The sequence below is a fragment of the Piliocolobus tephrosceles genome, chromosome 10 (genome assembly GCF_002776525.5).
Source record: "Piliocolobus tephrosceles isolate RC106 chromosome 10, ASM277652v3, whole genome shotgun sequence".
Taxonomy (NCBI): Eukaryota; Metazoa; Chordata; class Mammalia; order Primates; family Cercopithecidae; genus Piliocolobus; species Piliocolobus tephrosceles.
Genome location: NC_045443.1, coordinates 14,463,203 through 14,477,605, shown reverse-complemented (window position 1 = coordinate 14,477,605; position 14,403 = coordinate 14,463,203). Strand labels below are relative to the sequence as shown.

At 34.5% G+C, this 14,403-nt stretch overlaps 1 protein-coding gene across 6 annotated transcripts in view; it reads right to left on the bottom strand.

Annotated features, from left to right (window-relative positions):
* ATF7IP (activating transcription factor 7 interacting protein) overlaps positions 1–14,403 on the bottom strand; it is a 131,130-nt gene that overhangs the window by 102,146 nt on the left and 14,581 nt on the right. For 2 of the 6 annotated variants that reach the window (XM_023226136.1, XM_023226137.1), the window contains exon 1: positions 10,221–10,552. The exons of 2 other annotated variants lie outside the window; for them this stretch is intronic. In XM_023226136.1, coding sequence (XP_023081904.1) covers positions 10,221–10,237 — 17 coding nt within the window. In that variant the 5' untranslated portion in view covers positions 10,238–10,552. Of the gene's footprint in view, positions 1–684; positions 808–5,319; positions 5,571–10,220; positions 10,553–14,403 lie in introns of those variants that run through there. 2 more of the 6 variants (XM_023226139.2, XM_023226140.1) reach the window with 2 other exon arrangements.

Here is a 14,403-nt window from a genome sequence, read left to right as displayed (position 1 = left end):
AAAAGAATAACAAATGACTGTGTTCCTTTAACCGAGGTTAAGAAATATTAAATTTAATGGAATTCCTATACATTCATTTTAGACTTTTAAAATTCACTTTATTAAAATAATAATAAATTTAAATATAGAGAAATGGAAAGAATAAGGGTGGAAGTAGAAAAATTGACCAAGTTATATGTATAAATATACATTATCTAATGTATGTCAATGAGCCATATTTGAAAACATAAGCACTCTGATTTGTAAAGGTGAATTCAAAGTGGTAAATTTAAACTTAAACTTTATACTTAAGTGAGGTTACAAAATGTCATCTCTCTGCATGTACCAGTTGGTGTCACTACAACTGAGAATACACTAACAGACTATAATGAAAAGAGATCTAAAACTGATTTCTATGTAATATGAACATATTGTATGCATGAGTAATAATCACATATGAAGTCCACTGTTAGTTCATTTGAATTCAAATGTGAAGGAATTTTGAGAAGATGAAAATTACATTTTAAAAAATACCAAATCCAAATGTGGCATTCAAAATCTCCTGAATATTAACATTAAACGATCTACCAATCCTATTTTCATTAGAACTAAAAACAAACAAATTTTTTAAAACTTCCCAATGGTGAGAGAAAAATATAAAGCCTGGGGGGTAGATGTCACAGAAAAAGGACCTGAATCTCTTACCTGTGGGCAGCTTGACACTGTGAAAAGGACTTCCTCTTCTGTAAATCACTGCTACTTAGTTCATTTGTATAAACATTAAAAGCTAATGCAGACTTCTAGGTCAGCCTTCTTGAGTCTAAATTTCTTGTTTGATTCATATTCATTAAAAAAAAAAAAGAATATAGTAGGTTGGCTACATATTAAAATTCCTTTCAAACAGTGGTTCACATCTGTTGGGTAGTTTGTGCAGCATATATCCCATTTACCACAAAAGCCAAAAAACGTCAGACAATATGTCAATGAAGCTCACAGAATACACAGAGTATATCTTCAAAATGACTATTTCAAGTGAAAATGCCTAGAATCAGAATTCTTTGTACTGCTTTCTATGCTGCCAACTATTAGGTCTGCAGCAACTGTGTGCAGTTAAGTACCTCCCACATATTACCCAATAGTATCAATAGGCATAAATCTATAAAAGAACTAAAAGCTTAAAAGGCTTATAGCTTCTCACTATTTCACACAGTCACTGTCAATTGTGGTCTCACTACTGCTATTCTAATGTATCAACTCTGTTCTTTCAGTCCAAAAGGCTGAATTCTTATACATTCCAAACAGAAAATCCATGACACATTTTATTTGCTGCCCCAGCACAGCCAGACTGCAGTTACAGCTAGCTGGCGCCAGTAAGAACAATTTACATAAAGCAGTCCTCATTTCATGACCAAACTAAAGGAGAGTACTGCTGAGTAAACCCTCCCCATTCGTTCCCCAACATGTACTGACTGGTTCTAGAATATATCTAGTTATCTACTTACTAATATAATTCAAATCCAGGTAATAAAAGAAAACCAATTTATAATTCTTATATAACTGAAATTCCACCCCCCACCACAAGAAAAATATTTTTAACTCTCAGAGATATTCAAAAGCCTAAGCTTACTTATGGCACAGACCATGTAAATTCAATGGCTGCTGTTTAACAATCATTAAAAATACAAATTATAATTCACTTACCTAAAAGCTATCCTCATTCTACTCTACAACTACTTTTCAAATTTTAACTAATCAATTAAACAGTAAACATCATTAAGTAGATTTGCTCTTAGAAGTATATTGTTTAACATTTCACCAAATAATAAGAATTGTGTACCTTTAGGTATCACTATTATGATGGCTAAATAATTCAACACATTTACCACTAGTTAATATTACCAAAGCATATGCTCAGTACCAAAACCTAGGCATATTAAATTAAGAACGTCTTCACAAGAAAATATTCTGTCTGTGCCACATTCTTTTCAAACCTATATCATTCATGTATTGTTTTCACTGGCCAGATATGACAAGGCAAGAGTTGAGTCATTATCTGTAAGGCCTTTTTAAAAAATTTTTATTTAGTTTGTAGTTAATTTATGATTAATATATAATTCTACTCCATTACCATTTTCATTAAGGCTATAGATGTATTAAATTTCATTTTAAAGTAACAATCCAGAAACTAGTCTCACATCTGAAATAATAAAATGAAAAGAAGTACTTAAAATGCTAACTAGGGGTTATCCAAAATATTTCCCGTATTTTCTAAATCTTATTTTCAGCTATCTTAAACATAATTCTTAAGTTACCCCTATTACATAAAAAAGATAATGGGGCTATAAATGAGGGGCTCACAAAGTTATCATTTATCAACAGCAAATGGTAGAACTTATACAGACGATCAAAAATACTACCTACGTTATCAACGATAAATTTCCTCAAACAACTATATTCTCTTCTCAGGATCTATGACCCACCAGCAGCAGATGAAGTGATGGGAACAAACATGATGATTTAATTTCATGCAGTGTACACCACATCAATTAACTCTTGGTTGGAGGAAAGGTCTTATATCAAAAGAGCTTTCTAAGTACCATATACTGATCATAAAATATGAGTTGAGAAAAAATATATTAGAAATAATCTAAGCATTGAGAACAGAATCTAGAAGTTAAAAATTAAAAAAATAAATCACTTATTATATACCTTATAGTTTTAATTTTGCTCTCTTCCTACTTGTATCATGCATCCAACCATGAAGAAAAGTATTTGAAAATCAAAAGACCTAAAATCATTCAGTCCAACATAAAATATAGTGTAAATAACATGGATGTAAATATTTTTAAGCCAAATAAGCTAATTACTTGACAGTGAATTAATTCATCAAAAGAAGCTGAAAATCTCCACAACACGCTTACTAAAAGCACTAACAATGGCAACTGTTGATCTAGCTCACTGCTCAAATGAATATAGTAAAGACTGGTGTCTTATTTTCAACCCACTATAGATCAATGCTGTTGTAAAATATGGTGGCAATGAATTACTTGAAAAATGAAATTTAAAATAGGCATATAAAATATGAGTCTTAATTGTTTTGACTCAACCGACATAAAATTACATTATCAGATTGATGTAAAAATTTCTATAAACTCTCAATTTCAGTTATCTCACAGAGGACCAGAAGCAAACAGTTCTCGGACTGACCACAGGTCACATTTTGAGTAGTGCTCATCTAGCTCTTAGATACCTATTCTACCCTACCCCACAGCATTCATAATTCCTAAGTATTTGCAACCTTCTCTCATATTTATTGTCTGTGTCTTCCTACTCCCTCCACAGTGTAAATTCCCTGAGGGAGAGCAAGGATCTTATATGCTAAGCATCAAACAGTACCTGGCAAATAATAGGTGCATAATAAATAGCTGTTAAATTTGTTGAGTAATTGATCAATTCACAGTCTGTTTTAGTTTTCGCTCTACCACGCTGCCTTTGCACAAGTAAGAATTCTTATTTTGTACCCTTTAGACTCTTCAAAGTCTTCACTTGGAGATTCTAAACACCCTGCTCTCTGACATTTTTTCTATAAATCAGCCAGGCCCCTAAAAACGCCCTCTCCCTAAAGATCCGTTTCCAAACTACCCAGTAGACCAGATTTCTCCCAACCCTATTCTTCCTGAAATAATGATTTTTAAAAGAAAAAAACAAAGATCTGTGCTAAAGGAAATCTTGTGAAACAAATGCAACCAATATTTAATTTGTGCTACACTTCACTAGTCGCTTTATATTTGTTATCCTCATTTAAACCCCAATATTAGTTCTTTATGATAAACATTATTCCCATTTTAAAGACAAGAAAAACAGAGGTTCTGAAAATAAGTAACTTGCCTCATTCCATAAAAATACCTAAGACTTGGCCAGGTGTGGTGGCTCACACCTGTAATCCCAGAACTTTTGGAGGCCGAGGCAGGCGGATTACTTGAGGTCAGGAGTTCGAAACCAGCCTGGCCAACATGGTAAAACCCTGTCTCTACTAAAAATACAAAATTAGCTGGGCATGGTGGCACACGCCTATAATCCCAGCTACTTAGGAAGCTGAGGCAGGAGAACTGCTTGAATCCGGGAGGCGGAGGTTGCAGTGAGCTAAGATTGCACCATTGCACTCCAGCTTGGGCAACAAGAGCAAAACTCTGTCTCAAAACAAACAAAATACCTAAGACTTATTGAACACATAATCATAAATAGGTACTGTACTTTGAACACTATATATCCATTTTTCATATAACCTATAACACTAATGAGAGGAAGAACATGGATTCACCCTGACTCTGTTTGACTCAAAATTGGTGTTCTTCCAACGACCCCTCTCAATTAATGATCAGGGATAACACAAAGAGGTTAAATATTCATCCAAAACTACGTAATTACTTAATAACAGTATCAGAGCAGAAATAATCTTTTCCTAACTTCTATACTAACGTTTTCCATTATGTATGCCATGGTACAGGTACTTCTATATCCAACAAACTATCTGACCTATCATACCAGGTCAGATAGTTCCACTAGCAGTTGGCTAGCTGCATCTGGCTTACTTCAGAAGGAAAGACAGATTCCCTCAGGCAGATGCAGAAGCAACTCCTCAGACCTCCCTCCAGTGTTAAGGCCCCTCTTTCATTAAACTGATGAAGATTTACTAAATTAATTTGTGCTGTTTTCACAATTTCCATATTCACATATTAATGAATAATAACAGACAGTTACAAATCATCAACAGAGAACTCTTTGTGAGGGTTCTAACCTGGGCAATTAAAAAAACAATCACTTGTTTGAATAGACATTAGGCTTTCTCCCAAATCACTTTCTCTTTTCAAAGTGTGAAGAACAGTAAAGCAGGGGAGTCACTGTTTCCTGTGCAAGTTAATCACTTTTTCAATTTTCTCTAAAGTTGAACTCTAACTAGAAAACATTTTCCAAAAAGGTGTAACAGTCTTTTAGCTATTCCTTAGAGTTACCAATGTCGTGGTATTATTTGAATGTTCACAAGCTGGCTTTCCTCTGGGAAATGTGGAATTCAAATTTAAGTCAGATAAAGATATAAGTTATCATGTTTCATGCATCATCAAGGTAGTCTTCACATAGCCACTCTAAATGTTAAATTAATAAATGTAAACAGAAGTTTTCAAAAAAATAAAGTTTGTAATGGCCTAACGGCCATTATCTAATCTAGTGTACAGTTAAGAAAACGTTCTATTAGGACATTTACTCATTATTTTAAGTGATAAAACTTCTTAGCTCAACTAATTTGAGCAAAAATCTTTTATAAAATGTTATTTCATTTACCTGTTCAGTAAACCGCATAGCTTGAATACACTTTAACTTTTTCTTATTCAGTATCACTATTAAGAACATCAAGTTGATAGTGATGTCCTTTAACACAGTGATAACATTTAAAGAAAACAGAACTGATTATCACATAAAAGATCTCAAGATACTTATGTTTCTAATTAGTATTTCTTTAATCTCTTCACTTTCAATCAATTGTTACTTGTTGTTATGTCATTGGATCTCCTTCATTTGGCTCCCATGGCACTCTATAAAAAATTAGGACAAAGTGAAAGGTTACAAAAGTGCCACATCTTCTAAAGAGTAAACTGATTTTATATATTCTAAGTCTCTCCTACCAAGTAAAATAGGCTACATTTTACTTATGTTTACCTTCTTTTGGGTTAGAAGTTGTATTTTAGATATTTAAGGCTGCCAATAACCTATCAAATATGTAGGATAGATATTTAAAAGGAACTGTTTTCCAAGGCCACACAGGTAATGTGATTCAGTGAAGAGGACCAGAGGTGGGCAAGAGGAGGCCCTATCTAAAGGAGACAGTATCTATACTCAATTATATAGATTGCTATTCTCAAGCAAAAATGTTGATTGCTTTTCAAGAGGCAAAACACCTAGATTTTTAGGTAAAATCTGACAACTTTAAATGTTAACAATTAGAGAAATGGGCTAGTGGCTAAAGAATAAAAACAAGAATAAAAGTGTTTGCTGGTTGCCAGTCTGTAGCTCTGAAAATGAATTTTTTTGAAAGAGAAATTCCTGTTTTTATGATTCTCATTTGTACTGAAACACAGGAAACTCTAGGCCATGAATTCAAGTCATGTTTTTAGATAAGTTATTTTCTCACAGTATATTTGAAGAACTCAGCCAGACTATACCCAAAACATTTCTCCTACTCCTCTAAATTCTGTAATGTCAACATTCTATATTGGCTTTACTTAATAAATACATCTGCTATATCCATACACAACAAAGGATGGCTAATTTATGCTAACAGAGTAGGTCCCAGTACTACAAAAATGAATATATAACATTACTAAGTGGATATAGTGTTACTTAGCACTTCTTGCTTCTGAGCATGAGTTATACAAGAAATTTCTCATCGTTTTTAAATATACACTGATCCAATCACACTTGAAAAGGTATATGACACTTGAGAGGCAAATAAACTGAAATGCATTTGGATATTACTGAGAAAATTAGTATGCAAGATTTCTGCAGAGTATTTCAAGATACTATTCTGAAACATTATGTAAATTGATTCTCAGCATATGCTTGCCAAATAGATAGGAATTTCCCCCATTTTATAGATGAAGAAATGAGAATCAAAAAATGGAATGAACGTAGGGCATGATGTCTCATGCCTGTAATCCCGGCACTTCAGGAAGCTGAGGTGGTCAGATCACTTGAGGCCAGGAGTTCAACATCAGCCTGGCCAACGTGATAAAACCCCATCTCTACTAAAAATGTAAAAATTAGCTGGGCAAGGTGGTACATGCCTGTAATACCAGCTACTCAGGAGGCTGAGGTACAAGAATTGTTTGAACCCAGGAGGTGGAGGCTGCAGTGAGCTCAGACTGCCACTGTACTCCAGCCTGAGAAACAGAGTGAGATTCTGTCTCCAGTAAAGCAAGAAAGAAGGCTGGGCACAGTGGTTTACGCCTATAATCCCTACACTTTGGGAGGCCAAGGCGGGTGGATCACTTTAGGTCAGGAGTTCGAGATCAGCCTAGCCAACATAGTGAAACCCTGTCTCTACTAAAAATACAAAAATTAGCCAGGCATGGTGTGGGCGCCTGTAATCAATCTCAGCTACTGGGGAGACTGAGGCAGGAAGATCACTTGAACCTGGGAGGTGGAGGTTGCAGTGAGCCAAGATTTCACCACTACACTCCAGCCTCGGCAAAAGAATGAGACTGTCTCGACAACAACAACAATAAAAATTAGCAGGGCACAGTGGCTCACGCCTGTAATCCCAGCAATTTGGGAGGCCAAGGCAGGCAGATCACCTAAGGTCAGGAGTTCGAGACCAGCCTGACCAACATGAAGAAACCTCATCTCTACTAAAAATACAAAAATTAGCCAGGCATGGTGGTGCATGTCTGTAATCCCAGCTACTCAGGAGGCTGAGGCAGGAGAATCGCTTGAACCCGGGAGGCAGAGGTTGCAGTGAGCTGAGGTCGTGCCATCACACTCCAGCCTGGGCAACAAGAGTGAAACTCCATCTCAAAAAAAAAAAAAAAGAAAGAAAGAAAGAAAGAAAGAAAGAAAGAAACGAAAGAAAGAAAATGGAATAAGTTTGTCAACGTCAGAAAAAGGTAGGAAAAATAGTATTCAAATTCAGGTTTGGACCCTTGGCCAGTGTCACTACCCTAACATTTCTCTTAGAGGCTTACGTAGATGAAATTGTTTATGAAAAAGAGTAAACAAAAGGGGAGAATTTTAACAAGTGACAAAATAACATCATAAAACTTCAATTATTCAGCTCTCAGATTTAGTATGCCCTCAATTACCCAGCATAATAGCTAACCTGGAATTTGGAACATAAAATTTGAAAACTATCACCAATCCCAAAAGCAATCATCTCAGTAAGGGGTAATTTATGCTTACAGTTGCAAAAATGCAACACAGCAGTGAAAGAATTAGCAATAATATCCTGAGTAACTATAGGGCGTTAGTATTTCCTCATGTGCAAGTAATAATCTTGTAGAGGGCAGGGGTAAATATTACAGTTAGCAATAGAAGGCAAAAATACTGGGTTATTAAAATTTCCCTAAGATCCCACTCAAGACCAGCATAAACTGCTCAGTAATTTCAACATGGACAGTTTTTCCAGCTTATATAAAATGTTTTGAAATACATGTATTTTTAAACACTAGAGTCTCCTCCCCTCCCACTCTCGCCACCAAGATAGTGAGCTGTTATTACTATTAAAAGGCATGAAAATAAGAATGATTAAGGTCACAGCACATTCACTTTTCTGTGTCATACTCACTCCAAGGATAACCTTGCTGAAAGGAATGATGAATAGAATCCCTCAAACACACTAAAATGTTTTTCTTTTTCTTTTTAAGGGACAGTTCATATGACTGAATGATTTACATAAATTAGTGTTCAAATTATGAGAATCGACTACATCATATAAGACAGTCCTAAAGATTTTGCAGTGTAGTGACTAAAGTGAAACAAAAATGCTAAAGCTATTGATGAAACTGAGATAAATACTGATCCCAGAACACATTTTAAGCCACTAAATAAATGGACACTGATTCAGTTAGGAAAAACAATTATTTTGTTTAAAAAAAAAGTAACGAAAACAAATATAAACACAAGGCTGTGACAAGGCAACAATTTTAAACTGTTAAGTCATGTACATATAGATCTTATATTCCATCTTCATGAACATCAAAAAACAGCATAAAGAAGATACATTTTAGAATAATTTTCAAACTGAATTCCACAGTGCCTTAAGAGGCCAAGGTTCTACAAATAAGTGAACTAGATCTGGATCTAATATAAAATTATAATTGTCAGATATGATCTCGTTTCAAAGTTTTGTTTATCTTAATAGCAAAATTATTCTCATTTTACTAAATACACATGGCATATGAATAAGTTTACAATATAAAATAAGTACATAACAATAAAATATTACATGTGTCCTTTTGTTTCTTAAGCCTTGCAGAATTAAGCAGAAACCATAAGTATCCCTTTTATATACTGGAATCCTCCCTAAGAGTTTAACCTGCAAAAAGTTTCTGTTTTTAGAAAGCTGCTCTACTCAGAAATTTAGAACTTACTGCTCTATGTCATATAAGTCAGGGATATATTCTTAATACTCTACGGACAAAACCAGGAGTATATTATACCAGCTAAAAAAGATTTTAATAGGTACTGCAATTTAAGTATTTTTGCTGCTTAAAGTATGCTTTTTTTTTTCTGCTATCTGAAATACTACGTGAATAAGAATTTCATTCTCCCATCTTTCTGGGTAACCACAGACTTACAGTATCTCAATAAACATTTCTATTCCAGAACAATGTTAAGAAAGCTTTTTAAATTTTTTGAAATCAAATTTACAAAATCATTGAGCTATATTTCTTTTAAATATACTACAGGTTTAAATTACGACTAAAATGAACATAATAATATTACTTAATTAACTAAAACAACTGAGTACTTCAGTTCTGATGGAATTTGAATACATTAGATATATTTTTTAAGAAGAGGTATCCATGACTAGATGTGAATTTATTTCTAAATTCAAAATCTGAATCTGAATGCCAACTTAAGCAAAAAGTAATTTGAACAAAGAAGCAAAGCAGCATTAAAAATGTCTAAGAGTTGGATACTGGGAGGAGGCAGCATAATGAGAAAGAATTGGAACTCATAATGCCAAAAAAAGATTTTGGACAGTATTAAAAAAATTTTTTTCATGCTTTATATAATTACCCTTCTTCCCAAAAAGCTTCCACACAATACCTCACAAAAACCTAGAAATATTGTAGTCTTTGTGCAGAACAAGGCTTATTTATGGATCCTTTAAAAAAAATCTATTCGGATAATATATTGTTTTAATTTCTACAAATAAATACCAAACACACTAAAAAAGACTACACAAAAGGAATATTACATTAATTAGGGCCAGAAAAGCACTACTGTGGTGATCAAATGTTCTGGCAATGACAGAACATAAAATGGTGAGAAATTACAAGAATTTAACCTTTGACCCCACCATGCTATGTACTGTTTCCATAATAAAGGCTTAAAGGTTCTACCAAACATTTCAACTTTTTAAAAACCAAGCTCTAAGTTCGCCCTTCTAAGTAAACTCAGTTAAATTCCTTTTTTAAAAAGAAAAAAATGAGAATGTTTAAAGATAAAGAGTAATTGGTTCTTACCTCTGGTCCTGATGCATGTGACAAGTCTCCTCACTGGCATACTTGCTGCCTAAGCAGCTACAAAGACTAGGTTAGCAGCCATTTTGAGACAGCTGCACAGTCTCAGTTGCACAAAAGTGTAATTAAGATGGCTGCAATGTGCACTCAAGAACTCACACAGTGAAAACTCAGCTATGTAACAAACAAAGCCCCTCCCACTTTGTCAGCCTGCAGGAAACTGAACATAGACAACAGCTAATGCATATACTGCAACAAACAATGCAGCTACACAGGACACAGAAAAAGAAAACAGAAGGCAGCAAGCCAGTTTTGTAACATAATGCCTGTGAATCCCGTCTTGCAATACAGACTTTGGGCACATCCAGATCCCAAACAACTTGAAATCCATGCCACATATTAGCAGTTACAGAGATAGAGCCAAATCACACAGAGCAAACATCAGGGAATTCGCTTGAAAGAAAGCCTCCATTTCAGTCCAGAAAAAAAAAAAAAAAAAAAGTTAAACCTTGCTCAAGGCCTTTTTTGGGGTTTTTTTTTTTTTTAACCTTTTATAGTTTTATCATGAAAAGAATTTCAATTTTATAATTTCTAGAAAAGTGTTTAAATCCTGAAAATGGCTTGATTGATCAAGTTAATTTCAATTTATAGAAGGCTAAAGATTTTCTCCACAGAATCTAAGCCCCAAAGTGCTCAAATCTAGCAGAACAGTTAAAGCCTACAATTAAATTTTTGAACCTTGACAACAGGGTCTCTAGAAGATGGCAAAAAGCTTATTTTGAGTAATTTACCATAGATATAAAAACAACTTCTTCTCTTCAGTAGTACAAATGGTCACAAACATTAACATCCCCAGGTGAGTGTTTAGTCCCAGGGCAAATTACATTTCCTGCCCTGACACAGACCTCCCAACATTTTGATGTGAGTAAAAAGCAAATACAAACAAAGAATTATAGATTCTTTCTGATGGAAAGAAGGGAATTTTAAAAAAGGGTAAAAACTCAGTCTAATAATGGGTATTATTAGGAAGACAAATTTGAGATCCAACAAATGTGGGTTGGCAGAAACACATCAATCAAAGAGAAGGAAAGGACAAAAGCACAGAGAGAACCTGTTCACATCAGCGATAGAATCCACGTTTTCTTTCTCTTCCTCAGTCTACCTTCCTAAAATTTAGCTAACCTGTGTATTTTGTCTCTATCCATCACTAAATATAGGTATTTACTAAAACGTTTTAAGGGTATAGGGGGGTAATAGGGACATAGCTAAAGCGAGATTGGCCCTATGACTTGACAATGGTTTAAGCTGAGCAATGGGCACACAGAATTCATTATCTCACTCTATTTCAGCATATATTTGAAATTTTCCATAATAAAAGTTTTTTAAATTACTTATCTTTAAAAGGTCCTTATGTATTTTCCATGAGGCAAAATGAATAATGTAACAACTGCTTTAAGTATATCAGAAAAAAAAAAAAGTTATACTTGATGCAAGTCATATTAATTCTTCAAAAATATAACTGTGATTCTCAAGCAAAGACTTCATTAAAAGCAAGACTTAGGCCAAGCACGGTGGCTCACGCCTATAATCCCAACACTCTGGGAGGCCGAGAAGGAAGGCTCTCCTAAAGCCAGGAGTTTGAGACCTGCCTGGCAACAAAGCGAGATCTCTGTCTCTACAAAAAAAATTTTTTAAACATTAACAGGTGTGGTGATATGAACCTGTAGCTCCAGCTACTCAGGAGGCTGATGCAGGAAGATCACTTGAGCTCAGAAGTTCAAGGCTACAGTGAACTTAACCACTGAACTCCATCCAGTCTGGTCAACAAAGCCAGATTCTGTCTCAAAAAATAAATAAATAATATAATATAATTAAAAACAAAAGCAAGATTTGGTAAACTGAAAAAGGCTGGAACAGAACTGATATTACTGTAAGCACTGGAATCTATGTTTAATTGGGGGGCGGGGAAAGAAGGTACAAATAGCCAAAATATTCAGAGCTGTCTAATGAACACTTTCTTACATTCTGGAATGTAAGAAATTGTTTTTAGGAAGTCTGATCCACAAAGATTTAAATTACGGAACACACTGTTAAAGCCTTCAAGCCTCCCTTCTCTTGCCAAATACTTTTCCAATGTAAATCCTTACTACTTTTTTCTTAGTCTAAACATAGTCTACCAACAGAAAGCTGCTGGCTACTAATAATACAGGTTGGACATCCCTAATCTGAAAATCCAAAATTCTCCAATAAGACTAAAATTTCACAAAACTGATACAAGCAGAAATGCAACCTAGACAACACTTAGTACCAGCTGAAAGAGCTTCATCCATCCCTTCACACATTGGTTCTGTTTCTGTGTCTGATGAAACAGTTTAGAAAAGGAAAATAATTAGGCTGTTATTCAGATAAAACAGTGTCAAGGCCAACATCTTTATCCCAAAGAAACTATCCTATTACAGTTTACTTGATATATCCTCTACATGATTCAACCTATATTACCCTATCACTGACAATTCTTTCCTTACTCTCTCCTTACTATGCACATCCCCAAACCAGGTATCATTACTCTCTCAATATCTTTTACGCATATCATCATTATACTTACCACATTTCATTACTTGTATCTTTATGCAAATAATCTTTATATAAGGATATAAATCACATCTTAATTCATTTTCCATTCTCTTCCATAGGATAAAACACAATTATTTGCTCAATAAATAGTGAGCTAAAATTCTCAGTGTTTTTGTTTCTACCACAAAAACCTCAAAAGAACCTTCATTTTTAGGATCCCAACTCCTACTTTCTAAGAAGAAGTCAACTAATATGTCTACTAAGATTTTAGTCTTGGCCTAAAAACATCTGCACTTCAGAATCCAAGATGGAAAAACAACTTTTGTAGGGCACTTTTCAGGAACTACATAGGAGCTACTATGTGCTTATGATAGATGACTCTGAGAAAATCTACAGGAAACATAAGTGATTTAAGTTTTATTAATATTACTAAAAAAGCAGGATTCAGCTTGATTGGATAATGTCACAGATTATAAGAAATTTGTTTTATATAGGGCCATTTGTAATGAGACCAATCGTTGTTTATTTATAGAAGCATAAATACTTGCAACCAATTTCTAATGTTCAGGAAACAATTCCATGACTATCCAATGTTTAATCTTTTCCTAATTAAAAATCAGCACTTTCACAAGTCTTTTTGTTTTTTCGTTTATTTGTTTGTAGACAGGCTGGAGTGCAGTGGTGCAATCATGGCTCAGCTTACTGCAGCCTCAACTTTCTGGGCTCAAGAGACTCTCTCACTTCAGCCTCTGGAGTAACTAGGACCACAGGTGCACACCACCACAACTGGCAAATTTTTAAAATTTTCTGTAGAGATAATGTCTCACTATGTTGCTCAAGCTGCATTCAATTTATTTTTATTTCCCTCTTACAATGACTATGTAAAATAAGAGTGCTACAATCTCAAATTTTATGACCAGTGAATGTAATCATTTGCCAGGAGTCACATAATTAGTAATGAAAGAAAAAAAAACTAGAATTAACTCTAGTCAACCATTACATTTTATATATATTATACTATTTGAAAACTTTGCATATGCAAATTATTGAAAACTATAGCATCTAAAGAAAAAGTTTCACTGTATTTGGTTGAGAGGAAATATATGTTTTGTTTATTTAATTAAGATGCTCTAATTGTAAGTTATTATTAACATTACACATATTAAAATCTAAAAGGCATGTTAGAATGGTATTAAGATGATGAACTAAGAACACCTAATTTCACTCCCTCAAATCCCACTAAAACTACAATAAAGTTTTGTTTTGTTCTTTTTTTTAGGCATAAATCCAAAAAAACAGAGAGAAATAAGAGGTAACAGCCACAAAGATTTGGGAAGCTGAAAAATAAACACAACCGGCCAGACGTGATGGCTCACTCCTGTAATCCCAACACTTTGGGAGGCCAAAGTGGGCAGACCACTCAAGGCCAGGAGTTCCAGACCAGCCTGACCAAGATGGCAAAACCCCGTCTCTACTAAAATACATAAATCAGCCAGGTGTGGTGGCACACCTGTAGTCCCAGCTACTCAGGGAGGCTCAGGCACAAGAATTGCTTGAACCTGGGAGGTGGAGGCTGCAGTGATCCGAGATCAAGCTACTGTACTCCAGCCTA